The 27,193-nt window shown below is 37.5% G+C and overlaps 5 protein-coding genes across 6 annotated transcripts; 4 read left to right on the top strand and 1 right to left on the bottom strand.

Annotated features, from left to right (window-relative positions):
* Positions 1–1,548: 1,548 nt before the first annotated feature.
* On the top strand, positions 1,549–9,878 carry LOC108894214 (ras association domain-containing protein 7). Of its 2 annotated transcripts, none has more exons than XM_018692788.2 (6): positions 1,549–1,664; positions 7,224–7,360; positions 7,812–8,465; positions 8,545–8,801; positions 9,042–9,228; positions 9,597–9,878. In XM_018692788.2, the coding sequence occupies exons 2-5, from the start codon at positions 7,258–7,260 to the stop codon at positions 9,192–9,194; spliced, it is 1,167 nt and encodes a 388-aa protein (XP_018548304.1). In that variant the 5' UTR covers positions 1,549–1,664; positions 7,224–7,257; the 3' UTR covers positions 9,195–9,228; positions 9,597–9,878. The 2 variants fall into 2 exon arrangements, with proteins under 2 accessions (XP_018548304.1, XP_018548303.1); XM_018692787.2 differs by having other exon boundaries at positions 9,042–9,216; positions 9,597–9,877.
* A 2,942-nt stretch (positions 9,879–12,820) lies between these two features.
* On the top strand, positions 12,821–13,379 carry LOC108894333 (retinal cone rhodopsin-sensitive cGMP 3',5'-cyclic phosphodiesterase subunit gamma). The gene is made up of 3 exons (XM_018692980.2): positions 12,821–12,924; positions 13,043–13,080; positions 13,242–13,379. Exons 1-3 carry the CDS (start codon positions 12,821–12,823, stop codon positions 13,316–13,318), a joined length of 219 nt encoding a protein of 72 aa, XP_018548496.1. The 3' UTR covers positions 13,319–13,379.
* A 2,600-nt stretch (positions 13,380–15,979) lies between these two features.
* LOC108894332 (retinal cone rhodopsin-sensitive cGMP 3',5'-cyclic phosphodiesterase subunit gamma-like) lies at positions 15,980–16,474 on the bottom strand. Its single transcript, XM_018692979.2, has 3 exons — positions 16,371–16,474; positions 16,216–16,253; positions 15,980–16,056 (listed from the first exon to the last, which is right to left on the bottom strand). The coding sequence occupies exons 1-3, from the start codon at positions 16,472–16,474 to the stop codon at positions 15,980–15,982; spliced, it is 219 nt and encodes a 72-aa protein (XP_018548495.1).
* Positions 16,475–19,905: 3,431 nt separating this feature from the next.
* On the top strand, positions 19,906–21,082 carry LOC108894331 (retinal cone rhodopsin-sensitive cGMP 3',5'-cyclic phosphodiesterase subunit gamma-like). The gene is made up of 4 exons (XM_018692976.2): positions 19,906–19,915; positions 20,334–20,445; positions 20,530–20,567; positions 20,656–21,082. The coding sequence occupies exons 1-4, from the start codon at positions 19,906–19,908 to the stop codon at positions 20,730–20,732; spliced, it is 237 nt and encodes a 78-aa protein (XP_018548492.2). The 3' UTR covers positions 20,733–21,082.
* Positions 21,083–23,234: 2,152 nt separating this feature from the next.
* On the top strand, positions 23,235–26,269 carry guca1g (guanylate cyclase activator 1g). The gene is made up of 4 exons (XM_018692975.2): positions 23,235–23,429; positions 23,515–23,664; positions 25,414–25,510; positions 26,148–26,269. The coding sequence occupies exons 1-4, from the start codon at positions 23,235–23,237 to the stop codon at positions 26,267–26,269; spliced, it is 564 nt and encodes a 187-aa protein (XP_018548491.1).
* The last annotated feature ends 924 nt before the right edge of the window (positions 26,270–27,193 follow it).

The raw sequence follows: 27,193 nt of genomic DNA, 5'->3' as shown, positions 1-27,193 counted from the left end.
AAAATAAGAGGTAATTTTCAAAAGAGTGAAATGACTCAATATATTAATACAATATACAGAATCATCTGACTGTTAAAGGTTTTGTGTTTGTATTGTTAAGCCCTAAGTCTCTTCTTCAACATCTTAACTGATACCCAGCAGATTGACTGGCTCCACAGCTCCCTCCCTGTAAGTCTCTATCACTTACTGACTCACATGTCTGTCTAATCACCACACAGAGAGTCTAGTGCTCATCCTTTTAGATCTTCAACTTTGTTTAACTTTGGTTACTTTTCCAGAGGGTAAGTGGTTACCTGATAGGCTCTTGAGGACTTGTATTCAAAATATTAACTACAATGAAAGAAACCTGAAAAGACAAACTGGCAAAGACTTCTATTATCTCTTATTTACATCCATAATGGCATTGGAAAGCTACAGGTTGATTTATATTGGATACATGCAGAAATAATCTCACTGCACTGGTAGATTTATTTGGTTGTTTTGAGAAACGTAATGGCATGATAAGATGCAGTGTTTAAGCTGTTCTAAATATTGTGTAAGACATAAATTCTTCAGCAACTCATCACTCAGGCACAAGGGGGCATTCAAACCACATACAGTTCACAATGAATAGTAGTCAGAAATACAAAATGCTTTCCAAATGAGTGGCTTTCAAATGCAGGTGTAACAGACCACAGTAATTTCACAAAAAAGTGACATGAGAAATATGTTTTCATTAGAAAACAAAACAATAATATTTAAACAATTCCATACCCACAGCAGCTATAATTCTGTCTGGTAAGAATTTAACTTTTTTTTTCTTTAAATTTAGTTTTGAGCTTGTAAATTAGCTGTTGCTGTGTCACATATCATCTGACTAGCTTAGCTGTGGTTAAAAAAATTAACTTTTACTTCATTGGTCGTCATTTCTACCCAGTAGTTTCTGTGTGAGTCTCTGCTTGTGTTTATTTGCTTTTGTAATAAAGTAGGGCAGAGGAAAACCAGCACAAATACACACAGATATAAACATACACACATAACTTGCAGAGTGGAATGCTGGAGATAATGCTGGAGATTTTGAAAAAGAACAGGGCGGCAGCAGGAGCCACTCCTCTCACTTTTTATCTGTTACACATGGTGGGAGGAGCCCAGTGTCAGTGTCACAGTGACATCACTGACAGAGGTAGCGGTAGAAGTAATACAAGTTAAAGTCTGATTTTTCTTGTGAGAGTTAGTGAAATTAAACAAGTCTTGGTAAAATGTACAGTACTGACAGGAGTGAAGAGCAGTTGAGTTTAGTGTGGCTGTCAGGTGATATCTTATCTCTACATATATATCTGAATTTCATGAGAAATGGGAAAGTAAAAAAAAAGAAAAAAAAAAAGAAAAAGAAGAAGTATATTTTGGTCTTACCTTGCACTGAAAGTAAAGAAGAAGAAGAAAGGTCAAAACTCAAAATCCCTACCTGGGTAGATGCACTTAATGGCCTCCCATTTTCAGAGTGACATCACTTCTCATGCTGAACACCCAGATGAGCTGCATTCCACAGCTTTACTCCTCCTCCTCCCTGGCTGAAGCATGTCTGTAGGTGAGTGTTTGGGTCACATCCACCCACTAGCCTGAACACACACAGTGAGAAAAGAACAAGGACCGTCAGTGAAACTGAGAGCAGCTTGAACTAACAGGTGAGTCTGTAAAAATTTTTCTTTGAGCTTTAATTACTTTATGACATGGTTGAAGAGACACTAATTATCATCACGTAAAAAATGGGGTAGTTTTTCAGGAGGCTTTTATCTATCCATTCATTTATCTTAATAAATGAACAATATCATATTGTACACAATGGCACTGAAGCTTCTCCACTGAACAGACTAATTATACAGAATAATTAGTTTACATTTGTGAGCAGCTATATATATATGTATGTACGTATAAAAGGATGAGCAAACAAGACAAGCTAAAAAAAATAATTAATGTTGAAGTCGTAGTTTATAAGTCATAGACTAAAGAAACTGGAGCTACGATAGTGATTTGGGTAACTTCAGTTGTAGAGCTTAGAATACAGTTCATTTATAATACAGACAATACATTTAATGAGATGATTTTTTTCATTCTTCAATCAAGAAAACAATCTTCAGGTGAAACTGAGTAGGTTGAGAGTTACATCATTTGAAAGATGTTTTTTTTTTCATTATGATAAAATATTTCTTCAAGGGGAAGTCTACTTCTTAAAGCATAAAAACGCATTTTCTATCAGGTATAAGAGAAGCACTTTCATCAGCTTTAATTCTAACATATTTTCAAAAGTAACTGGAGTTAATTTTTTATCCACAAAAAGAAAATTATTTTTTGTGGCTACAGTTTCCAGGGTTTTGAGGACTTTTAGTTCTTGAGTATGTGAGTGAGTATTTTCTGAATGATGGTGACACTGAAAGTTATTCTGAACAGTGAGGTTAGTAAACAGAGAATGGAGGAATGTGTGGGTGGAGTCTGAGTCCTCCAGGAATGTCAGCGTGTTCTGCCACATTCCTGCCCGCAGCAAATCTGTGCGTCTCCCCTTACAAACATGAGACAAGTACACAGACACAAATCTTCACACACTTCAAACATCTGCAAAACTCAAACCTGCCTCTTGTGTTAAACTGATCACTGAGGCTACTGCTAGTGTCTGACCTGAATAAGTTCAGCCAGAAAGATATCTGGTCCTGTCAGGCAATATGTTCACGTATGGTGTTTTGTGCCTCGTTATACAAATGTGCTGGCAACCATACACGTCAGTGTAGTATCACTAGTTTGGACCTAGTCATGGCACAATTCTGAACTGTCTGCTGTCACATTAACATAAAGGCTACAGCAGCACAAATGTGAATGTGAATACACAGAGATAGACACATGTCTTCCACCTTGTTAAGAACACTGTAATGATGTATCATCTTATCATCATATTTATCATACCTACACCACCTGCAATAATAATCATCAACAGCTCCTCTCTATATTTTCAAATTCACCAACAGAGATGTGCAACCAGGCTACAGTTAATACTTTATTGCAACTGCATGCTGGGAAGTCATCTAATAACCTGACAATGTCTCATATAATCAGTTGAGTCAATACTTGGTTAGAAATTTATAGTTTCAATTCACTATATTGACTTAGGTTTTCAGGTAACTATTAGTGTCCGTTGACTTCAGTTGAAAGACATATGAACTTAGTTAATGATTAGAGTTTGATTTACCGAAACTGCACAGTGAGTTTTAACTGTGTATCTTTTGAAGACCACAGATAGTGACATTTTATGACTTCACAGTATCTAATGTTGAATATGCAGTAACCAGGAACTCCAGCTGTCAGGTTAATTTTTTGTTTGTTAAAATTACAACATTTCCCTCTTCAATGGAACAGAGAAAAAGTAGAAATTAGCAAAAATTTAATCATTTGAGTAAAACGGTAAATAACCTGTGAGTGTGTAGTATGTATTCAGTTACTCCCCACCTTTGTCTTTAAGCATTAGAGAAATGCTCTGAAACAATTTGAAGTGAGAACTGGCCTCTCCAGATCATCTCTCCTGTAACTGAATGTAAAGGGGAGGAGGAGTGACAACAGTGAAAGTAGAAAAAACATATTAGCTCATTTCTTTCTTTTGCAAAGAAGCCTGATTGTCTTCTTTTCCTGTAACACTGAGAGTGTGAGAAAATTCCAGAAACCACCAGACTGGATACTGACACTATGACAGAATGATATTTTATACTTGTTTCCACTCTCAGGCTGGTTCAGTTTTCATACGTCACCCAGGTGGAAGGTTACAGTATTGTATGGAAACAGCAGGGTGAGAAAATCACCTTGTTCCCATTATAGAGATGAGCAAACTCTAATCTGAAAGGCTCCAGGTGTTTTTCATTTATTATATTCAACAATGTCAGAACATTAAATAACCCAAAACAAAATATATTTTATGGGGAAATGTAATGCTGCCTGAATTAGTGTTATTTAACTTATCAGAGAACATTCATGATCTTTGCCAGAAAAACGTTTACTGCCAACATTTTTTATTTGGTTATTTAGACAATATCTCCACATGGCAACTAAATGTGTTTAAGGAGTCAGCTGACCCAAATCTCATCCAAACATTTTTTCATGTGCCCCTGTGGGATCTCATTAGAGTATCAGGGTTAATGTGTAATGGAAACTGTCTGAGATTTCACAAGACAAAAAAAACAGTCAGATCGCCATGAGAATAAAGTAGTAATTTGGAGAACAAAGTCATACAAACTTCAACAACATTTCTGAGATGTTTACATATATTAATAATCTGTTATAATAATCAGGTAGTAAGAGCAGTTTGACAATTTATGTGTGAGTGATATGGATGCCCTTAAGTTATTGGGTTCATGAATAAACACATTTGAAATGACACCAGTAACATGATGCATGAGCAGGTGACTTGTCACAACAATGACTTGGCTTCCTCTGCAAAGAGATTACAATACAAGTTTATCATGGCATCAAAAAACACATTATGTCTCTCACTTGTCTCTTCTTCCTCATACAGTACGTGTCTGTCACCTACACGTCACAGAGATCATTCAGATATGCAAGATATTTTTGATGACTTTATGACTCTTGACATTTAATTTGTTCAACCCTAATAGTGTTATAGATATAATACAGATTTAGTTCTCTTTTGTATTCATTGAAAGGTAGTTACTCCTATCTGTTTGCATCAGCTCAGTTCTTTTGTTCAACCACGGGCCATTTTATAAACACTGAGTTTGATTTTATTGCAACACCGATGCACCACAATAAAATATGAAAGAAAATGTCATGAGGCAAATGTAAAATGCATCACAATCTCAACAACAAATTCACATGACAATGTATAACCAGCCATTTTTGTTGAGGATTTTAATGGTTTATACTGTATGTGCCCCATTATGCACTGTAGCAAATTACTGTAAAGAGAGGTCTTACCAGAATTCATGTGTATGAACAGTGTCCTTACCTGCAGATTTTTGTTAATCTTGTGGAAGTAGATGCTTAGCCATTCCTCCTTCAGGTTGCTTGTTTGCCATCTTGATCCCGCAGAAGCTGTGTACAAACACCAAACATAAGTCCTCACCACAAAAAAAACAATGACCTGCAATACAACAATAGAAGCAGAGTAGGAATTTTTGGCACAACCTGAAATACTTCCTATGTGCACAGAAAAAGGAAAAGGTCGACAGAAGTCTAACACATGAGGTGACAGTGAAACAAATGAGAGTTGCTACAATCACAAAATGTTAACATTGAAGTAAAGTACAGCAAAACTTCCAATTTTAACAATTTGGGAGTATAGCATGGTATATTTCAAGATGGTTACTCCCATGGATGGTCTTGTGCTCACACTATTGCAATAGTTTTTTTTTCTTGAAACATATGCTTGTGAAGAAGTAAAATAAAAGACAATTAGAGCTTAGCATTACCTAATTTTAAATTAACTGAATCAACTGAATTAATGTTTAAATTACAGTTTAAACATAAGGCGAGAACGACAGAAGGCTACAAACATCTACATGCATGATAACTGTTATTTTAAAGTGCGCCACACCAGCTAATTTCGGCGCAGTTCCCTTTATCACAATGAATCATTCATTAATTGACTGCCTGCATAAAGCTAGCAACACTCACAACACTACACTACGACAAACTGACAAAGTACACAAAATGAAACTTACTTACGCCCTCTTAGTTTTCTGTAGTTACTGATAACACTGGCTGCACGTTTAAAAAGTAACATGGCTACTATAATGTTAACAATTAGTTTTTAAAAAAAAAACTCACCACGTCTTCTTTAAAACCAAACCCCAAAGAGAATTCAGCAGGAAAGACAGAGGATGACTCAAAATCACTCTTAAAGTTTTGTATTTAGCAAAAAAAAATTTCCTTCAATTCTATTCTTTCCATAAACTCGCATCTCTCTTTTACTTTCTCTGTCTCTCCAGTAGGTGGCGCTACAATGTAACCGTCTGTACTCCTAAAGAGGCAGTACACATTTTATACCGAAATTAAACTAAATAAAAACATGATTAAAAACTTTTGTCACCACCTTCAACGTGAAAGGTTGTATTAAGGTGTTTTGGAGCTCCATGTAAGGTTTGGTGCAAAAACAAGTTTTCTTCGTTGAGTTACAGCTCAGTAACTTATCGATTATGACACTGGGAGGCGCACTCTACCACGAAAGACCTAGTAACACACCCATAGTATAGGCTGCTAAACAGCAACTGAAAAGCAAGAAAAGTATTAGTATTGGTCAACAATTATCATATACCAACAATAGTATGTTGTGGTGATTTCGGTTCTTACAAAAGTATTGTTCATTAGAGTTCGTTGGGAAACATGTAAGTTGTCTAGTGCAGTGAGATGTTGAGCAAACCTACCAACAATTGACCGCGCAAAACTTCCACTCACATCCACAAGCTTCCGTTCACGTGCCACGTTATTGTAAATCGGACACGGTAGTCGAGTCGTTCTGGCACCGTTCAAGTTACCTCGGAAAGTGGGTAACTTGGCGGTTCACGATTCAAAGATCGTCTCTATCATAAACGGGTCAAAAGTAATCATGTTTTGTTGAATATCTGCGTGCGTTGCTTGGTTTATGAGGGACTGTTTGTGAATAAAATGCTAGAGTCAGGCTGGAATGACTGTTATTTGCTAATGCAGTGAGTTAAATATCTTACAATGTGGGAAAGTACCTCAGTGCATTTGCTCACATAAAAGCTGCTGATAAAAAGGTGAGAGGCAGGTTTTCTTTCAGCCTTTTCTAAGAGTTGATAAATACTGAGTGTTACCTTTGACTGCTCAGTTACATCTGTTTAGCTAATGATGTAAAGGAAAAGTTTAATTTTAGTGCAACTTTTAATGCAGGACATTGTAATAGTAATTTTTCATGTTTGCTTAAGTAAGTAAGTAAAATGACACTGACACTTATGCAAAAATCATATTTTAACCCAGTATTGTTATTTTTTAGTCTCATCCACTGATTTGCAACATCACCTACAAAGGATACCATGGTGTACATTTCTATTGGTTTACAAATATAGATTATCTATGAGTATATATCATTTAAAAACCTAGTCCTTGCAGTGATTTTGTTTCTTTTGTTTCTTTTTAATTTTTTAACTTAATTGTTTAATGACCAGTTGTTTTAATGCTAACCAAGGTTAAAGTACAGTTCACTGATGTCTATGTCTGTCTCCCTGCAGGTCATTAGTGGAGCCTTGTGCTGCTGAGTGAGTGATGGAGCTGAAGGTGTGGGTGGAGGGTGTGGTCAGAGTTGTCTCCGGCCTATCACTAAACACTTCCTGTCAGGATGTTGTGATAGCTCTTGCACAAGCAATTGGTGAGTTTCTCAGTTTTCATTCAATACTGCTTCTTTAAATCTTTCCAAAATTACTGTTATTACTTTTACTTTGTGGACACTGTTTTGGACATTACAGTAGCTTTCCTGTAACACCATCCTCAGGTCACCCTGTCAATTGCTAACATGGAGCATCTCCCAATGGGATCATTTTTGATTTGATGACTTTACTGCTTTTTTTCCAGCACTCCTCTTAGGATAAACTTTATATTTTTATCCTCACTTTACGCTCTTTAATAGCAGCATCATCAGTATGTCGTTCACTTGGTCCAACGGTTATGTGTTGCAGGGTGCCTTGCAAAATCAAGACCAGCTAAGATTTTAAGTATTTTACTGCACTGCCACAACACAAATATAAACTGTTCCTGCAGCATTTTTCTTACATGATACTACTGTTGAATATTAATCCTTCTTGTATCTTTGTTTTCTGTAGGTCAGACGGGTCGTTACATTCTTATCTTGAAGTTAAGAGGGAATGAGAGGCAGCTAGTTGCAGATGACTGTCCTCTGCAGCATCTGGCTAAGCTGGGACAGCTGGCTCAAGAGGTGCAGTTCGTTCTGCGGAGGACAGGTCCCAGTCTCAGTGAAGGTCAAAACACACCATCCAGAGAGAGACGTCTTCCCCTACCCAGACCACCAGAACCAGAGCCGCTCAAACACAGGGATACACACAAGGCTCTGTCCTTCAGTCTGGGTCCCTCAACACATCCCAAGAGGACTAAACCAAACAGGGCCTGGTCTCCATCACCCAGAGCCTCCCCAGAACCACGAGCTTCCCCTGTCTCTTTCTTAGATGCTCCCAGCTCTGTGAAGGCTGTTTCCTCTTACTCCTCCAAAGAGGAGGTGTTTAGGCAGATTCTGCAGCAACAGAGGAGGCTACAAGACCTGGAGATCCAGCTTCAAGCTCTGGAGAGGGAGACAGAGGTGTGGGAGCGGGAGAGGTCATCTGCTACAGTTCCAAGTCTAAACCTGCATCTTGCAGATGAACTGGAGGAACTGGAGCAGCAGCTGAGGCAGAATGAGGCAGAGCTGATGCACAGAGCACACTGGGAGGAACAGTTACAGGCAGAGATGGACAGAGAACAAGGTATGTGTTTGAATCTGTTTACATCTTCTTCATCCTCTGACATTTCTAAAGCAAGACATGTTATCACTGTTATCAACAGATATGCACAGACGTCTACACCAGATACACTCAGTAATCAATGAGCACAGTTATCAGATTCAGGAGCTCCAAGCCCGTTCTGCACATGTAGCACAGGACATACAGCTCACAGCACAGAGACAAACATCCCAGCAGCAGGAGGAGGCCCTGAGGCCTCTGAGGCAGGAGCTCCACAACCGCTTGCAGCAGGGAGATGAACTGGAGACAACACTGTCACAGACACAGAGGGAGCTCCAAGCTGCAGAGGAAATCCAACAGGTAAAACTCCTCCATCATCCAGTATTCTATTTAAAGGTGTGTGTGGAGTCAAAATAAACCACAGTGTGTGTGTGTGTGTTCACAGTGATGAAGGAACACATCACCCAGAGCAACAGTGTGACTCACTGATGTGTTTTAATAGTTTCAACAATGGAGCTCTATGACTCAGAGGAATCAGATAAATCATTGCTTTACACAGATGGTACTTGTTGGTAATATAGTACTCCTCTATTATTCCAGGACAGATGTGAGGTGATTGAGGAGCTGAATAAGGAGCTGAGACAGTGTAACCTGCAGCAGTTCATCCAGCAGACTGGTGGTCCAAACTCCGACCAGACTAACTCACTGCCTGTCACAGAAGTTTATCTCAGCAACGCTGGTATCATGGAGTAGGAACGTCCAAAACACTGTCACTGTACGTCAACAGGTTGTTTCACATATATTATTCTGATTATTATTATTATGGTCTTGTTTTCTCTTTTTGTCAGAGTAAAATGTAGATAGTTTTTATCAGAAATATTACTGACAGGGAAGAAGAGCTCAGTTATCTCCACTTTTGGAGATTTTCAAACTAAATAAAATAAATTAAAATTAAATTTTCAAATAAATTAAATAACAATACAATGAAATTTTATAAGTTATCCCATGTTTAAATTAAATTGACTTTAACTCACATAAATGTAGAAATAGCAGAACAAGTCAATTTTCAGTGATTACAAGCTCAAATAAACTGAGACAATCATGAATAATTAAACATGATGTCTGACACTGGTTCTTTCTCTGTTTGTATTGCAGGACATGAACTGGAAGAAAACCACGGTCTCAGAGCCGGAAACCCATAAGACCCGTCCAGTGCGTGTGTGTGTGTGTGTGTGTGTGTGTGTGTATCTGATAAGCCAATCATTGCCAGGTTATTTGTAAAAATGAAGAACAAGACTGTTTTTGAATGAACAAACATGAACAAATGTTCATGTCACTCGTAAAAACTGATGTTTGTATTTTTGCTTGTTGTTAATATTCCCGTAACTTGTTACATAAAATGCAGAGGTGTGGTTCACCTGAAAAACTAAATGCTTTTGAGTATTTATTTATGTATTTTAAATAGGATGTGGCAGCACATTTCACATTTCTGTCAAAGTCTATTTCACGTCTGTAAGTTTATGTTTTCCCTCATTATGACCAGTTGTCCTCTATGATGCGTAACCATGATCTAACCTAAGCCTTGACCCCAACTACAGAGGAAAACAGAACAGAAAAATTTGACTCTAGACCAGCATATATGAAAAATGTTATTCAAGTGGCTGAAATGTGTTTGCTGTTTTAAATGTGTTATATAAACTTGGAGATGGGGTTCAGCACAAACTCAGGTGTGGACACAACAGACCACCTCTGCTATTATGTCACACTGACTTATCTGCACTGTCAGACCCAGAAACAGTTAGGTTGTGGTGTGTTAAGTAACAAAGTGGTGTGGATGTACAGTACATGAGGGTTAAAGATTACGCCACCTTCTCATAATTCAGGTCACCAGGTGTAATCCAATCTAAACATGTACCACCTCCTTCCAAATATACCGTTGTCCTGTATCGATCCTGTGGGGTCTGTCTGTCAGTGTGTTTTTGTTTTGTTTGTTTTACAGTATGAGGGCTCAGTCTGTGCTCTCTTTCCCATGATGTGTGTTCCTTAGCTCTCTAATCTAATCTGACCTAATTGCTTGTAACTAATCTAATGTGATGTTATCTGATCTAATCCAGTCAAGTCTGATCTAATCTGTGCCACTGTATAATATATTCAGAAAGTACAGAGGATGAACTGGTTATAGTTTTTTTTAAGTTGTTGAAGAAAGACAAGCAAATAATGAGCATCACACACATACAATACTATAGTGGGGCAAAACAACTAACAGCTTTTTCTTTACTTTATAGCTCTAGATTCATATCTTTATATTTTATACTTAAAGAGGACGATAGAAAAACACATTAAATAAATAAATAGCACTGTTGTTGGGTATTACAGAGGTGGTTTTTGAGGGGACAGAGCCAGTGGGTTGGAGTTGTAGAGGGGCAGTGGGAGTCGAGTTGTGGAGGTGGTCTTTGTTTCATTTCGGTACAGTGATATAGGGCTGACACTATACTGGCTCCAGACTCTTGTGAGAAGGCTGGTCACAAGGTGGCAAGATCCCAACCTGAGCTACCCCCAGACCCTGAGAGAGGGGGGCAGTTCTTTATGGGGTCTTTCCTGTACATTTGCCCTCTGGGCAGCTGGTTGCAGTTTCATAAAGTTTTCATTCACCTCGACACAATATTCACAGTCTCTAAGAGGTTTGGTGACATGTTATGATCAACACCATCCTCTTCACATGTCATTGTCTGCATTATTGACCACTTTACTGTTCTGTCCCTTTGGCTACTGCACACTGACCCATCCAGTGTCCTGTTTCTCCATGTCTTTATTCGCGTTTGCTCTAATCAAAGACAACTGTCCATAAACAAACACACAACTAAGTTAGTTCACAATGATCCAGAATGCTCTATGTCAGGTTAACACCCACCCGGGGTGAGGTGACGACAGTACGTGTTGCACCACAGGTACGGGCTGTTCTCACTGTCATAAGATTATCCCTGAAAATACCCCACCTCAGCCCCATTAGCGGCTTTGGGTTTGACCACCGTGGGTATATAAACGCTGTGACTGAGGCAGGACACAAGACAGAGAGGCTGCAAAAAGAAAGAGATCTTTCTCTTTGTTTTGCACTTCCTACTTTGCTCAGCCCTTCCAGGCAGCTTCACTTCACCGATCGAAACTCTCACCAAACTAACGCTCAGGTAAGACTCTCAGCTGGCACCTCACAGCCACATACAGTACACTGTAGTTGTAGTCTGTGATGGGTTTTATTGGATGTTTTCAAAAGCTCATAGAGCCTCTTGGAAACATTGCATTTCAAGTGTGGCTGCTGATGATGACAAGCTGTTGATTGTGAAGTTTTCTTTGTGCAGAGATAGCTATAATATTGATTGGAAAACCAGTTGGCTCTCAGCATCAGAAACACTGAGCTCCAAAACAGACACGTCTGTTTAGACAAGTTCATTTTTACACTGATAAAATAAGCAAATCTCTTTTTTTTTTCTTTCATTTTTATACAGCTAGCCTGTTCCTTTGGTGTTCATGTCATCAGGGCTGTTGTTTTCTGCAACAATGTGAATAACTTCAGTATTATTCACTGTTTAAAATCTAAAAAGGCACATTTCAATTCAGTTGTTGTGAATATTCATTAATCCAGATATTAGTTTGTAGTTGGATGGTCAACATTAGTGTTTTTATATATTTTCCAGCTTAGTGACGATGATGTCCTCTTGTCGTCAATGTTTTTCATTGTTCTGCTGCCAGAGACAAAGAGTTTTTAACACTGAGTGGACTTGATAAAGATTCAGTTTTCATTGTCACTGCTCAAATTAAATGTTTTGGCACTTCTCATATTTTATTAGTAATATTTTAAACTATTTTTAGATTATTGACAAAAACGTGACTTGATGATGAGAAATGTGTGTATTTTCACACATTTTAACTTTTTGAGCAGGTACATGAGAAGATCAAAAGGCATGGAGTAGGAGCAAGGGGATAATTAGCTTAGCTTAGCATAGAGACTGGAAACACTGGGAGGCAGCTAACTGAACATGTTATTCCATCAGGTTGTCACATGTTTGGTTGTATTAATACCCCCAACCCACCCCCAGAAAAGTTCCCTGACACACTGTCCTTCCACACGTCTTTTATTATTAGAACATCTTTAGCTGTTCACATAACCAACGTTACTGACAGCTTAAAGTAAATATAATCACAGAGTTATGACTAATTATGGGAGCAGGAGCTATGAGTTAAGACATTTAGGTTAAGTGGATTAGCTGAGGATGGGGGTTGTAGCCTGAACAGGGTCATCATGAGGAAAGCAGACATATTTCAATATATCTGAGTATTTCTCTGTTCCTTTTTATATATAAATCTTTGTTGTTTTCATAGAAATGAACGCTGCAGCAGCAGAAGGCTCCAAGGCCGCTCCTCCCAAGTTCAAGCAGAAGGAGACCAGGCAGTTCAAGAGCAAGGCTCCTAAAGCTGGACAGAAGGGGTGAGACACACTCACTCATTTGGTAACAACCACAGGAAGATCTGCAAGACTATGATAAAATATTCAAAACTGTGGTAGCACATGAATATATAACACAAATTATTATTATTTACCACAGGTTTGACAATGATGTACCAGGGATGGATGGTCTTGGAGGTATGAATGTTTTTTTTTCTTCACTATTTTTATAAATTGAGCTTTCAGCCTGATTAAAAATACATAGATAATAAAGATGAAATACAAATGAAGTAACAGCTCTTTGGAGATTTAGATTACTCTGTTTAACCCATTTGTGACTGTGTCTTCCTCTTCTTCAGACTCTGCAGTGGTCTGCCCCTGGGAGGCGTTCGGTGACATGGAGCTGAGTGACCTGGCCCAGTTTGGCATCGTTTAGACCTCATGCCAAATGGAAACAGTTTATTCCTGGTGGCTGCATTCCAGCAGTTTTGTTGCTCTCCTCATGAATTCTCCCCCCATTTTGAGTGCGGAGTGGAGCCTGACAGTGGTACCATTTAAGAATGACTGATGAGTGGAGAGGGATTTTCTCTCTCTCCCCTCGATAAGTGGAGGAAGAAGCTCTTGGACAGCAGCCCCCAAGAATGAATCCTCTCCTGTCCTGGGCCATTACACCTCAGCACCTGGAAGTTTTAGCATCTATCTGAGCTTAATATTGTCTTTGATTACATCTGAATGAGATCTCAGGAAGACCTTATTGTCCTGTGTAGCCCAGCACCTGTGTAAAAGTGTAACACACTGTACTGCTGCTTGGGTTTAACTATAGGGATGATTGGTGAACAACTGGGAATCAACACATGTGTCACTTAGAGTGGGTAGATTATCTCAAATCCAAAAGCAAGTCACTGAATTCACTGTAAATAATGTATTGTAAATATCCATATATCTTCTTTCTTTCCATCTTTCTTTCTGTCTGTATTTATCCATGTAATCACATCAAGTAGAGTTGTGTACTGTGTGGCTAATGCTGAATATATTATAATAAAGTCATTTTAGTCACATTATTCTGGTGTTTTCAGTCTGTGCATCATTCTTCCTTCTTGTGTTAAATCATTTCATTCACAGTTGTATTTTACATTCCAGTGGATTCTGTTTTTGGTCCATAAAAGACCTCCGATTCTTATTCGTGTTAAAAACAAGGACCAATTTGACTAATTCATAACAAATCTTTAGTATTTTTTTACCAGTGTTTCACCAACATACAATTCTCTACCATTAAACATTGAACTGTAATGCATTGGTGACACAGTGATATTGTGAGGTTTTAATGAGATGTGAGTTTACTTCAGAATCTCAAATCATTCTTTTCTCTTTATTTCATATAGAAGACTTTTAATCACTGAAATGAGGTCACATACACTATTAATTTCAACACCTAGTTTAGACAATATGTCAACTGTTTTAGTTTAAAGAAACACGACTGTGATGTCAACATTTAGCACCAAGAGCTGGACTGAAGGGGAAAAACTGGTCTGTAAACAGTGCTGCCTTTGTTTGTTTGTCTGTTTGTTTTCAGTGTTTTCTCTTTCTCTGGAATGAGGAAGTTAACCAGATTTGCCAGACTAGCCAGTTAATCTTCATTCTTGCAATCTTTACTTTTCTAATACCACAACATACAGTTTGAAAACTGTTCCAAAAAGGCATAAATCTCATCAGTTGTTTGTCTTATTGGTCTTACTGTTCTCTTTTGTAGCCAAAGGCAAAAAACACCCTCTCACTATGAAAATTAAATGACCATATACAATATGAAACGTGTTGCTCATTGTAACAAACTACTGCCTATCTCTGCTCTTCTCCTCAGCTCTACAGAGCTTTACAACATCCTGTAGTTCATAGTTTTAGTTTTGTAGCCTGAAGCTTTACTAGATGTATAGATAGATAGATATAGATAGATATATAATATGCTAATATGATGATTTGATAATATATCTGTTATGCCAGTTGTGTTTATAGTTTATTCCATTGCTCCAAAATGCTTAAAGAAAATCCATAAACACTATGTAAAAAATGTTAGTAATCGTTTGTTTTGGGGAACTTCTGTTGCCTTAATTTGGGGTGCTGTGCCTCTTGAGGCGCTCAGTCACTTGAAGTGGTTGTGTTGAAAATGGCGACATCTGCTGGCCACATCATGAGTATTGCATTTGTATGGATGGATTAAATCTGACACCATGGTGAAACACTGTTTTCAAAACCAGTGCAACAGCTCTTTGACAGTGTGATTTGATGAAGTTTGGGGTGGTCACAACCTTTTAGGTGTGGTGAAGTGAGGCAGTGACACATCTTGCCACCAGTAGTGTAACATCTCTGCCACGCCTTATTGAAGTTTAGAAAATTAACTTTACCAAACCAACAACTGGACTGCTGTGTTTTTCACTCCAGACTCCACTTTGTAGATCAGATTTTATTTATTTTAAAATAAAGTAAATATAAGAAATATAGTTCTCAGTTAGTAACAAATGAATGAAGGTCAGTATTAGTAACATTCATTCTACAGACAAATACTGAGGGGGGCACTACCTACAATGTCAGTGTCAAAAACATTCACGCTTTCATTAACTGTCTTTATAATGTCAGGGTTCCTCTGAAGGTATAACACAGTGACAAAAGTCAGCACGATACCAATGCCAACATACTGTACATATAATTAAACATAATACACAAGAATAATGTTTAACTGTCAGAGGACTGGACTTCTATGTACACTGTCATGTTTACCGTAGAATATGTGTAAAGCTACTGTGGGTGTGATACTGATGGGATGACAAATAAATAATGCACCACTTTCAAGAACATTTCATGTGTCATGTCTACGCATCTTAGGCTTTTCATGTGTCATTTAATGTCATTTTGGTGAAGGGGTAGAGTCGGGGGGAGGGGCAGGGTTCGGGGTGAGTCAGCAGAGAAATGATGTGATGTGGAGTGACACATAAAAAGCAAAAATTTGTAGCAATAATGCACAAAATGACTTGAGGAAAGTAGAAAAGTGGTATGTTATTCATACACTATTTGGTGTAAAGGTGCGATTCTGTAGGTGGAGGATCTAGACGATGCCAAACTGGGCCAGGTCACTCAGCTCCATGTCACCGAACGCCTCCCAGGGGCAGACCACTGCAGAGTCTGCAGGAGAGGAAGACATAGTCACAAATGGGTTAAACAGAGTAATCTAAATCTCTAAAGAGCTGTTACTTTATTTGTATTTCATCTTTATTATCTATGTATGTTTAATCAGGCTGAAAGCTCAATTTATAAAAATAGTGAAGAAAAAAACATTCATACCTCCAAGACCATCCATCCCTGGTACATCATTGTCAAACCTGTGGTAAATAAACATATTTGTGTTATATATTCATGTGCTACCACAGTCTTGTATATTTTATCATAGTCTTGCAGATCTTCCTGTGGTTGTTACCAAATGAGTGAGTGTGTCTCACCCCTTCTGTCCAGCTTTAGGAGCCTTGCTCTTGAACTGCCTGGTCTCCTTCTGCTTGAACTTGGGAGGAGCGGCCTTGGAGCCTTCTGCTGCTGCAGCGTTCATTTCTGCCGGATAAAAAACACAGACAGTAGAGATGGTTTGGCATCTAGGTTAAGAAGGTTTCAGTAAGCTACACCACAGTCCTAAAACACAACACAAATAGGCAGGAGGCACAAGGAGAAAGAGTCATAACATTTACTGTGTAACTGATTGTTGAGGCAGTGTGCTATAGCAGCTCAGATTGGTCTGACATTACTTCATAAGTTTGTTTCAAAATCTTTCTTTCTCTTTGTTTCTCTCGCCAAGTCACATGCAGCGGGGCAGACCAAATAGGCAGTGTTTAAAGCCAGCTCATCATTTAATTAGAGACACAAAATGCTGTGTGAATGATTGTTAAAGTGTCTCAACTCATTCATCACATTTTTGTGCAAATGATCTGATCTGAAGCCAGAGTTAAATCAGCTATGGTTGGGTATAACACTGCTGTCTTCTTTTTACCTATGACTCTACTTGGCTTCTACTTTTGACTTCATGCTGCTTACCCAGAGGTGAGGCCCACTGCACGTGCCTACCAGCCATTAACAAACTGCAAGACAAACGGATCCATAAGCACATACAGATCTCTCTCCTTTTGTAGATGATGTGACCTTTTAATCATAAACATGACTTGCTTTTCTCACAGTGCTGATTTTTTAAAAATAATCTGAGAAGATGTAACAGGCTTTTGAAGATGGTCAGAAAGTTAATTCCAGTAACAAAGTGATATTATCCATTGAAAAAGAGCTTCCTTCATAAAAAAAAATGAATTTGATGTAGAGGTTAATCAGATTCTCACTGTTCCTATAACATCACAGAAAACATGTCCACAAAGAATTTAAAAAAAATAAAAAATCCTCTTACCGTAACCAAGAGTGTGTGGACTCGTCCAGAGAAGAGTGCTCAGTCTGAAAAGTTCTCTGTCTTCACTCCCACCATTTATATGCCACTGAGTCTCTGATATAATCCAGTCATTCATAAAGCCTGTCCTGGGAGTGGGTGTATTTTGAGACAGCCTTATGGATAAGCCTGCTCAGGTGATCACAGACGTGGTGGTTGTCACAGTTTTTTTTATACATTATGTAAGTTTACATGTTACACAAAAACAATCAGTCATAGTCATTAAAATATATAAATAGATGCAATTTAAAAACAAATATCAATAATTAAACTGCTTTTTTTTCCCTCTCCATATAATCTGCACTGATGCTTTAGAATCAGAATAGACTTTATTGCCAAGTAAGTTTGCACATACAAGGAATTTGTCTTGGTATATTGGTGCTAAGGATAGTTATAATAAAAGAAGAGAGTAAAGAGCAAGAAGCAAGAACTATATTTACAGGGAACATAAATATACATAATTAAAAAGTAAAGTGTAAAGTATAAAGTGTAAAATGTAGAGTGACATGGCATTGTACGGTAATTTGAGTCCAATGGATTTAATCATTCTCATGAGAGATTCTGTCAACACTACAAAGTTAGAGCAGTAGAGTTCTTTCATTTTTTACATTTTAGTTTACCAGTGAACCTGAGAATAATTAGACCTGATCCAAGATGTTCTCTGTTCTAAGAGACCAGCAAAAAACACCAGCAATGCATGTCAACATGATAAAGGCAAGCTGACGACGATGTTGTTGTCTCAAGACTGTTCAGCTGCTCCACTGAATGTTTCAGCCTGACATAAATGTGATCTTTTGAATTCTGGGGAGTTTAAGAGTTCTGTTGGTTTGAACTATTGATGTTTGACTACACAGTGTGAGTAAACTGAAAGAGACTGCATGTTATAAAAATGCTCTTACGTGTGTTTCTCTGTGGGTCATTTTGGGACAATGACTGATGGTTACTTGGACCATTGCGTTAGTCAGTCTCGGATGCTGCTCATAGGATCATGAGTTGAACACAGTTCACACAGTTTAGCACATGTTCTTTGTTATGCAAAGATCTTATGACCCCTACCCACCAACTCAAATTACAGTGTGAGAGATTATTACCTGTAATCCTTTATTTTCTCACCATGGTGTCTCTTGTGCAGCCCTAATCTGTTCTGCAGCGAATTAATGTGTTAGTGTCAACTTAATATTTGATTATCAGTTACAAATAAAACCACCAGGACAACAAACTATCTTCAATTTATGATTCATAATTTATTTATTTTTAATGAGTTGTCTTTTTTATACTAGACAGATTCTATTCTTTAGATTTTTATTGGAAATGCTGCAAGAAAAAAAAACAACCTGGACACTTGAATCTCCATATCTAATATGCATAAACAATAATTTACAAATGTCTGACCCTGCGGTGGCCTTGTGATTATCTTTGACTTATCAGGCTTACTCATAAGCCTTCACTCAAAATACCCCTCAGCCCCTGTGGTTTTCTGACGACCACATTTTCATCAAGCAAAGAGTGGGAGGGGGTTAAACCAAGGCTATAAAGGCAGGGTGATGATACAGTGATGAAACAGAATAGAGAGACTGCAAGAAGAAAGAGGACTCCGTCTTTGTCTTGCAGCTACTTTTTTGCTTCTTCTCTGCAAAGAGAAATTTCTTTGACGTCCACTCGTCCGACAAACCAAGTAAGTGTATTTTTCTCTGAGATGTACGGAACTCAAATGTGTAAGTACTTTATTTTGATAATTGTTTAAACAGATAAGAAACAGAAAAAACAGCATTTTTTTTTTCAATTTTGCTGGTGATATGAGTAAAACAAAACATCACTGGTTTGTAATACGAAATATGTGAGTTTTAAGTCTTTTATGTCTTTATCTCAGTAATCATTTAGGTCTATATCTTATAAAGAATGATACACTGAGATACATTTTTTTTAACTGTTCATCTGATACTATCTGATCTCCTTAAATTCAATATTGCCTTTTGAAATATTTCTCATTTGAATTCAGAAAATATGAGAAGAGTGGAAGGAAACTAAAGACTGTAAATTCATCATCTCTGCAACATAATATGACTAAATTTCAGGAATATTAAATCAGAAGCCTCAAATCTAAAGTTTAGGATGAGCACAAAAATAACTGATCAGCTGAGTTGTTAACGAACAAAAAATATATCAAACGTGATAATCTGATCATGAATTTATAACAGTAATAATATTAATAAATTTTATTTATAAGCGCCTTTCTGGCCACTCAAGGACACTGTACAATAAGCAAGAAAACAATAATGGATGTAATTAACATACAATGACATTACATAAAATTAACATAATAGAAAATCAGAATTTGTAAACTGTCTGATTTCTGTTCCTGATTACATGAAATTTTAATTTTAATTGTATTTTTTGCTGCTTGTTCAAACTGGATTTACCATTTTAAGAGGTCTTTGGATTCTGTTAAATCATTATCTTTGATATTTAATGAATGAAACAATAAACTGAGGGTGTTTTCTGTATCTTTTGTGTGAAGGTGGAGACATGCCACAGGATTCATGTTTAAATATTTCACCATGCTGCAACGTAAATCCTGTGGACGTGATCTGGTTTAGGGATGTTCAGGTATCTAAATCTGCTGGATATTATCTTTAAAAAAATAGATTATAATCCTTGTCATAATCCAGCCTCATCCCAGAACATGAGATGGAGCAATGAGATCTTGTTTGGTGGCATATTTTGACCTTAGGTCATGCACAATGATCCCTGACACACCACAGTGTTTTGACCCTGCTTGACCTCTCGCTAATGGACTGACACTAATAGGATTAGATCTGTAAAATATGAAGTGTTTATGACAAGTAAGCAGGGACGAAAACCACTTAGACGTGTTATTAATAGAAATGACATAAAGGGAGATGTTTGAAAACATAAGAGGATAAAATGTGGGGCGTCTCCTCCAGTGTGTATGTGATGACATGACATTTGTTTCTTTATATTCAAGTCTCCAAGATGAACGCAGCAGCAGCAGAAGGCTCCAAGGCCGCTCCCCCCAAATTCAAGCAGAAGGAGACCAGGCAGTTCAAGAGCAAGGCTCCTAAAGCTGGACAGAAGGGGTGAGGCTAAATGTGGTCCTCCACTGTGCTTTTTTGTCTACCAGTGGAATATTTCACTTTGGTTTTTATTGTTTTTCCAAACAGGTTTGACAACGATGTCCCAGGGATGGACGGTCTTGGAGGTGAGGGTGAATTTTATATTTATTCTAATACTGCTCCATGTTTAGATTTTTAGTCTGGACTCAGTGTTTTGTTTTTTCTGTCTTGCAGACTCTGCAGTGGTCTGCCCCTGGGAGGCGTTTGGTGACATGGAGCTGAGCGACCTGGCCCAGTTCGGCATCGTCTAGATGTATTAGACGAGGGCTCCCACCCTGGTTCTGGACAGATGTGATTTCACAGTTCTGAGTCTGAGGAGTGAGTCTGAAGCTGGAGAAGTGATTTCACCAAGCGTTGGAGCCACAGTCACTGTGAGACAGATCTCTGCAGCCTCAGGGTTCCACTGAGCTTTCTCTTATAACCGGATGTAACCAAATCCAATAAAGAAATATTCTATTTTTGTAGGTGCTGTTTAAATGTATCTATTTTATTATTTCTATTAAAAAAGTACCTCTTACTCTTCTTGTATCCTTAACTTAAATAGTTCTCTCTAACTACACCCATTCTCCATACAACTGAACCCCATATTTTATTTTCTCTAGTTCATCTGTAGTTCTGTATACAGCCACAGCGTGTCACCATATATGTACTAATCTATATAAAGATTATTTTCCTCAGTCCATTATGTCTCATGTTTTTTCTTTAAACCACAGCCCAGTGTATTAGCTGAGACTGTTATTGATATTAATTGGTTATTGGTATTGACATCACAGCCCATGAATAATAATTACAATACAGAAATGCCAAAGATGTAATTGTAATATACATTAAAGCACTTTACACTGTAAAATGTCCTGCTCAGCACTGTCTTCATATTTCGTGAATAAATGAAGTACAAGTGTAAATCTAAAATATCAGTATCAGTACTGACCTAAAGAAGTAATGGTTGGACTTTACTACTTCAATCCATTGACTATCTCAAAAAATACACAGAATAAGTGGTGCATCATGTATGCAAAGTTTATTCTGCCTCATGATAACCCATACTTTACCTCCATATTTAGATTATTTCAGGTAACATTCACTCATGTCACACATGATGAAGATCAACACATCCGACAGACAGTCGCTCTCTGCTCTGACCGCAGCTCATCAGAGAAGGTTCTAGTCGGCTGCACAGTTGGGATAAAAGCGTATAAGAACAATATGTAGCAGGGTTATTGTTACGCCCCACAACACTCCACCACTGAGCCAAATTAATTACAGGAAAACAACAAAAAACAATCAAAACAATCAGCTCCATGGGATTTAGTGACATTGAGACAGTCAGACACTAAATCAAGAAATGAAACAATATTCCAGGCTGAGAGGCAGCAGACAGCAGTTTTCACACTAGAGGCCTCTCACTACATCCCACAGCCAGGTGAATGCTCACTGATGGGTGGAGCACCAGGAACACACACAGCTGTAACAGTTACATTAAATCATGTAGTCAAGTTGAGTTTATCAGGACTGTAACAATAAATGAAGTCAAAACAAATAGCAACAACAGAACTTGTTTCCTACTGACGATCAAAACAGTCGAGTTGAAGAAAGCTGTTCTGAGGACAGATTACCATACTTTAATCATTTGTAATTATGTTTGACTCACAAATAGAAAACCTATGAGCCGATGTAACTGCATTATAGATGATTTTACTGTTGCTCTTTTAGTACATTTTACTAATAACCCTTACTGTTTTCCACATACTCTGGAATAAACTATATTCACAGACTGAAATGTAAACATATATGAGAATATTAATCTGTTCAATTACACTCAGTTTGTAAAAAAAAAAAGAAAATTAAAGAAAGAAAATAAAAAGGGTAAATAAAACAAAAGTTTGCTCTGTGAGGTTATCACTGAATATATACTGTTTATTGCATTATTCATCTGTATTAATGATCACTATAAAATGTCATTCAGACTAATGTGTCTAATCTGTCCCACTAATCTGACAAAAGTTATAGATTATTAGTGAAAGTATCTGAATAAATAATGTAGGTGTTTAGATGAAATGAAAATATAGTATAAAACACACACACATATATATATATATATATATATATATATATATATATATATATATATATATCAGAATATTTCTTTAATCTCCAAGTTGCTAAAAACAAGAAAAACTTTTGTTATATTTGTAGTTGTTATATTTTTAGCTGACACACACACACACACACCCTGGACCAATCCCTGCTGTGGATATATGTGTACACATGTCCATCTCATTATGATATAATCATTTAGGAAAATCAGAAATGTGGTGAAAGACAGAGGAGAGTTTTAAATCTTTGAATGAAAAGAAATGTAAATGAAGGAAAAAGACAAACACACAGAAAGTTAATATCTACTTCAGCTGTTTTAACTCACTCTGTGGATTTTACAGTTGAGTGATTTCAGTTTTTACTTTTTTGGTGCCTGATAACAATAATATTGGCAGGTTTTCAGGCCCACTTGGACAGCACCCTGCTGGCTAAAGATCAAGTGATTAACAAGTTAATGAGATTGAGTTATTACTGGCCTCTTGTCTCTCTGCCTGCTGAGAGAGTGACTGGGTGGTGGTGTTAAGCTCTTTAGTTTGATGGGAGTTTGAGGGCAGATGCCTTGGTGACCTGCAGACAGAGAACAGAACATTCACTGAAACAGTCTCATCAAACAGTTACAACAGGCAGGACTTTTTCTATTGAGGTAACCAGAGAGGATGGGACAAGAAGAAAGCCACAACGAGGAGATGGACTTGGCTCAGATTCAGGAGCTGTGCATCATTTTCATGAAGGAGTGTCCGAGCGGAGCCCTGCACCTCCATGAGTTAAAGAGGATCTTTGGGGTACCGAGCAGCTCTGCAGAGGAGTCCCTCTATGTCGAGACAATATTCCACTCATTTGACACTAACCAGGTAAAGAACAGCAGCACTTTCTAATGATAGAATTTAACTCTCATTTCTATTGTAACTGAGACATTCATGCATTATTTGTCTACAGGATAATGCTCTTGATTTCCTCGAGTATGTAGCAGCACTTCACCTGATCTTTCGAGGGAATCTTGAAGATCGGCTCAAATGGTCCTTCAAGATGTATGACAAGGATGGAAACGGGAAGTTGGACAGGCAGGAGGTGAAACGCATCATAAGGGTAAGACCCCACTCAGATTCTTTTCTTCTTTTTTAAAAATGAAGAAACATTACTTTTCTGTACAATTGTTAATGCAGTTTGTACAGTCTGATATGAGTGAAGGTTCTGGTAGAAATCAGGGCTGATGTGAACAAAGTGTGGTGAGAAATTTAGCTGCAGTTTCAAACAGTTTCATAACATAAATCCTCTCAGGAGAGATTATAGTGCTGGCCCTGTGACAGGACTTAAGACCAGGGGTCATGTATTGCAGGTCCACAGGGTGTTACATGAGGAGTGTGTGTCATTTGTGTCAGTGCTATTCTTGAAGTGAAAATCTTTGGTGGACTTTACAGTAAGCCTCTAAATTTAGAAACATAAAACTAGCCACACACACAATCTGATCTGCCTGACAAGGAACTAGGTAATATTTGTTACAGTAATTCAAAAGAAAAAAGTTTTATTCCTTCTTAGTTTAGGTACTGAATGATAATATTAGTATTCTACATTTGTGGGACACATCTGGGATCCTCCAGAGAAATAAAAACACTGCAGTTAGTTTTGTTTTTAGAAAAACAAACAGAAAAAGTCTGTGTTTGCTCCAGAGTCTCCCTCATGTTAAAAGGTTTGTTCTAGTTTCTCCTTCTTCTAATTAAAAGAGTTGTTCTATGAACTTTCACACCTGTTCATGATGATATATGATGTGTGCTCAGCTGTCAGTTTTACACACTGTATGTACGCAGTGCAGACCTAAAGGTGAATAAGACTTGAGGCTTGAGTTTGAACTCTTGATCACAAACACATTTCATGTAGAGATGGGTGATGAATTACAGGAACTAAATATGCACACATCTAAAACAAACAGGTGCAGGACATACAGATATTCACTACAGGACATTTTTTTTTTTAGGTCTGAACACTGTTAAGCTCCCAGTAAATAGTTAAATTTAAGGCAACATTTCAATCTGCAAAATCTTCTTCAAGCAAATGTACGCAGAGAACAGTCGTTTCTAGTACAGGCAGCAATCAAGTTCTGTCATTATCACCTGCTGCTGCTCAGCAAACAGCAGAGATGAATTCACAAACTAGGAGCAGGCCAGAGAACAGAGACATGTGAAATTCACAAATCTTTCTAAAATGTTAATATAATAATATTTAACCATACGCTACACTTTACATTTTAATTATGTATATTTATTTTCCTTGTGTATATATTTATGTTCCTTGTGAATAAAGTGTGATTCAGTTCAAGAGAAATTAAAGGAGAAACAAGGCATTTTAACAAAGTGTTGTAAAGTGAACTGTATGAATTTATCAATGGAAAAGATCGGGCTGCTAAAAACGTGTTGGCTATTGGCTGGATTATTTGGTGTTGTATATGTCCATGCTGCAACACTGTGTCACATTTCATCAAGTGAGAAAAGAGAAACCCACATAACGTTTGTTATTTTGTTATCTCACCATGAGCCTTCAGAACAGCTCAGTGGTCCTCCAGGTCCTCTTGAGAGATGTGTAGTATCTTTCTAAAATAAACAGTATATTTTCTTTAGGTGTTATGTTAACGGTGGTGGAGTGTTGTTTAATACCAGAATCATCCGTACAGTAGATGATCAGTTGGGTTCAGATCTGATGTGTATGTGAAAATACGATGCACTTCATTCTAACATTCATCACAACAATCAGTGAGTCTTTGTCCTGTATAGAAACACCAAGAGTTGTTTTGCGTGGGTTTTATTTTTCCTTGAATTTTTCACCTGCCTGTTTCTCTCACAGATTATCTATAAAATAAAACTCAGGACAAGTGACATCAGCATGACCCCGACTGAAATCTGTGACAGAATCTTTGAGTTGGTCGACCAGAATAACGATGGTATGTAAAAACTGTACGCTGAATATAACAACTGCTTGAGCATGGTGTGACTGTTGTCAACATATGTGCATATGTGTTACATATGTGTTACCTCCTGTAAAGAGATCCTGTAAACAGATGCACAGTCTTTATTAATCGGACACAGTGTGTATCTTCAAAAGTCCTTTCGGTACAAAATGTCTTCTTTATGATACGACTGTGAAAAGGGGAATTTTGAACTTTTATTTGTATAACTCAGAATGCTAAAGCATCATATTAGCTTTGCCTGCTTTGTTAATAGACAGTGGATTTTTCTTAGTAGTCACATTAGGAACAGATCACTTTGTCAGCATGAACAGGAAAAATGCAGTTAATACAGTGACCAGTAACTCATTTACTTAAATGTACATGTGGAATATGAATATTACATTAAGATAGGAAAACATCATCAGGATTAATCTGTTCAGAAGTATCTCTGAACAGATTAATAACTTCATCTATGTTTAAGTAGGAGCAATGTGCTGATTATTGACAGTCTGTAGAAGAGTTTTCTACTGTGAGGAAAAACTTATTCAACCAGAACAAAAACCATCACTGTTGAAATGTTTCTCTTTTTTGTTACACTCAGAGTCATAAGTTGTGTCTTTGTGCCCCACAGGTCAGATAACTTTATCAGAGTTCATGGAGGGAGCTCAAAAGGATGAATGGGTCATGAACATGCTCAAGTTGGATTTCAACGCCACCGGCTGGGTCATCCAGAACAGTGGGAAGTTACCATGACCTGCTCACTCAGTGGGTTCACAGCCCACATTTTGTTTGAGGCTGACATGGAGCTGTTGTCTTCATATCTTTGGTTTAGGAGCTTGGCCTGCATCTCCATGTTGAGCTTCCTGTGTTTTGAAGCTGGATTACAGAGCACTTTTTCACGGCTGCAGTTCAGCTGTGGTTTTGACGGCTGGTCCAGAGTTCTGAGTCTCTGCTGTACGTCTGTGGTCGTTTCTGAACTAATGTCTCTATCTGAGACAACAAAATACCCAAAGAGAAGGTGTGTTGTTAAAGACAGTATTGTCACTTATTATCTATTTGTATTCATTATTACTGCATGTATCTTTAGTTTCGAAATGATGGCCACAGTAGATATATAAACAAATAAATAAACCCACAGTAAATAGTTAACTTTACATAATTAAGAAAAATCTAATCACTTCTTACTCACATAATTGGTTATTATAATTATTACAATTAATTTTTTTATTACTAAAGATATTTTAAACATTGATAAATGTTTTAAATACGTTGGTAATATACTGGTAAAAACAACAATATCATAATACAATATTATACTGTATACTGTATACATATACTACATTATCTTAATTTTGTCCACCCAGCTGATAGTGTTTTTGCATAGTTCAGAGTTAGGCTTTTAATTATTAAAACAGTATTTATTTATTTTTTTGACCTCCTGGGAGCAACAAATAAGCTAAAACACAACATCAACATAGTGTGAAGTTGCTGTAACAAATGTGTTAGCAAACAGTTGCTTAATTACACATCCAGGAGATCCAAACATTAACATCCATTTGAATTTATACTTACTGAGAAAATATCTGACCCCGCAGCTTCTAGATGTTCTGCTTTCTTATCCAGCAACTTTCTGGTTGTGTCATTCAATGCTGGATATATGGTGTACAGTAAATCTGC

Source organism: Lates calcarifer, linkage group LG2 (genome assembly GCF_001640805.2).
Source record: "Lates calcarifer isolate ASB-BC8 linkage group LG2, TLL_Latcal_v3, whole genome shotgun sequence".
NCBI classification, from domain to species: Eukaryota; Metazoa; Chordata; class Actinopteri; family Centropomidae; genus Lates; species Lates calcarifer.
This window is presented reverse-complemented; position numbering and strand designations above follow the sequence as displayed.

What these genes read in the sequence shown, in the direction of transcription:
- LOC108894332 (XM_018692979.2), bottom strand. Translation starts at nt 16,474, where the DNA reads ATGAACGCTGCAGCAGCAGAAGGCTCCAAGGCCGCTCCTCCCAAGTTC. An exon ending in CCTAAAGCTGGACAGAAGGG is followed by an intron (nt 16,254 to 16,370) that starts GTGAGACACACT and finishes TATTTACCACAG; the next exon opens with GTTTGACAATGATGTACCAG. An exon ending in AGGGATGGATGGTCTTGGAG is followed by an intron (nt 16,057 to 16,215) that starts GTATGAATGTTT and finishes CCTCTCCTGCAG; the next exon opens with ACTCTGCAGTGGTCTGCCCC.
- LOC108894333 (XM_018692980.2), top strand. Translation starts at nt 12,821, where the DNA reads ATGAACGCTGCAGCAGCAGAAGGCTCCAAGGCCGCTCCTCCCAAGTTC. An exon ending in CCTAAAGCTGGACAGAAGGG is followed by an intron (nt 12,925 to 13,042) that starts GTGAGACACACT and finishes TATTTACCACAG; the next exon opens with GTTTGACAATGATGTACCAG. An exon ending in AGGGATGGATGGTCTTGGAG is followed by an intron (nt 13,081 to 13,241) that starts GTATGAATGTTT and finishes CCTCTTCTTCAG; the next exon opens with ACTCTGCAGTGGTCTGCCCC.
- LOC108894331 (XM_018692976.2), top strand. An exon ending in CCTAAAGCTGGACAGAAGGG is followed by an intron (nt 20,446 to 20,529) that starts GTGAGGCTAAAT and finishes TTTTCCAAACAG; the next exon opens with GTTTGACAACGATGTCCCAG. An exon ending in AGGGATGGACGGTCTTGGAG is followed by an intron (nt 20,568 to 20,655) that starts GTGAGGGTGAAT and finishes TCTGTCTTGCAG; the next exon opens with ACTCTGCAGTGGTCTGCCCC.
- guca1g (XM_018692975.2), top strand. Translation starts at nt 23,235, where the DNA reads ATGGGACAAGAAGAAAGCCACAACGAGGAGATGGACTTGGCTCAGATT. An exon ending in ACTCATTTGACACTAACCAG is followed by an intron (nt 23,430 to 23,514) that starts GTAAAGAACAGC and finishes ATTTGTCTACAG; the next exon opens with GATAATGCTCTTGATTTCCT. An exon ending in GGTCGACCAGAATAACGATG is followed by an intron (nt 25,511 to 26,147) that starts GTATGTAAAAAC and finishes TGTGCCCCACAG; the next exon opens with GTCAGATAACTTTATCAGAG.
- LOC108894214 (XM_018692788.2), top strand. Translation starts at nt 7,258, where the DNA reads ATGGAGCTGAAGGTGTGGGTGGAGGGTGTGGTCAGAGTTGTCTCCGGC. An exon ending in AGCTCTTGCACAAGCAATTG is followed by an intron (nt 7,361 to 7,811) that starts GTGAGTTTCTCA and finishes TGTTTTCTGTAG; the next exon opens with GTCAGACGGGTCGTTACATT. An exon ending in AGAGATGGACAGAGAACAAG is followed by an intron (nt 8,466 to 8,544) that starts GTATGTGTTTGA and finishes TGTTATCAACAG; the next exon opens with ATATGCACAGACGTCTACAC.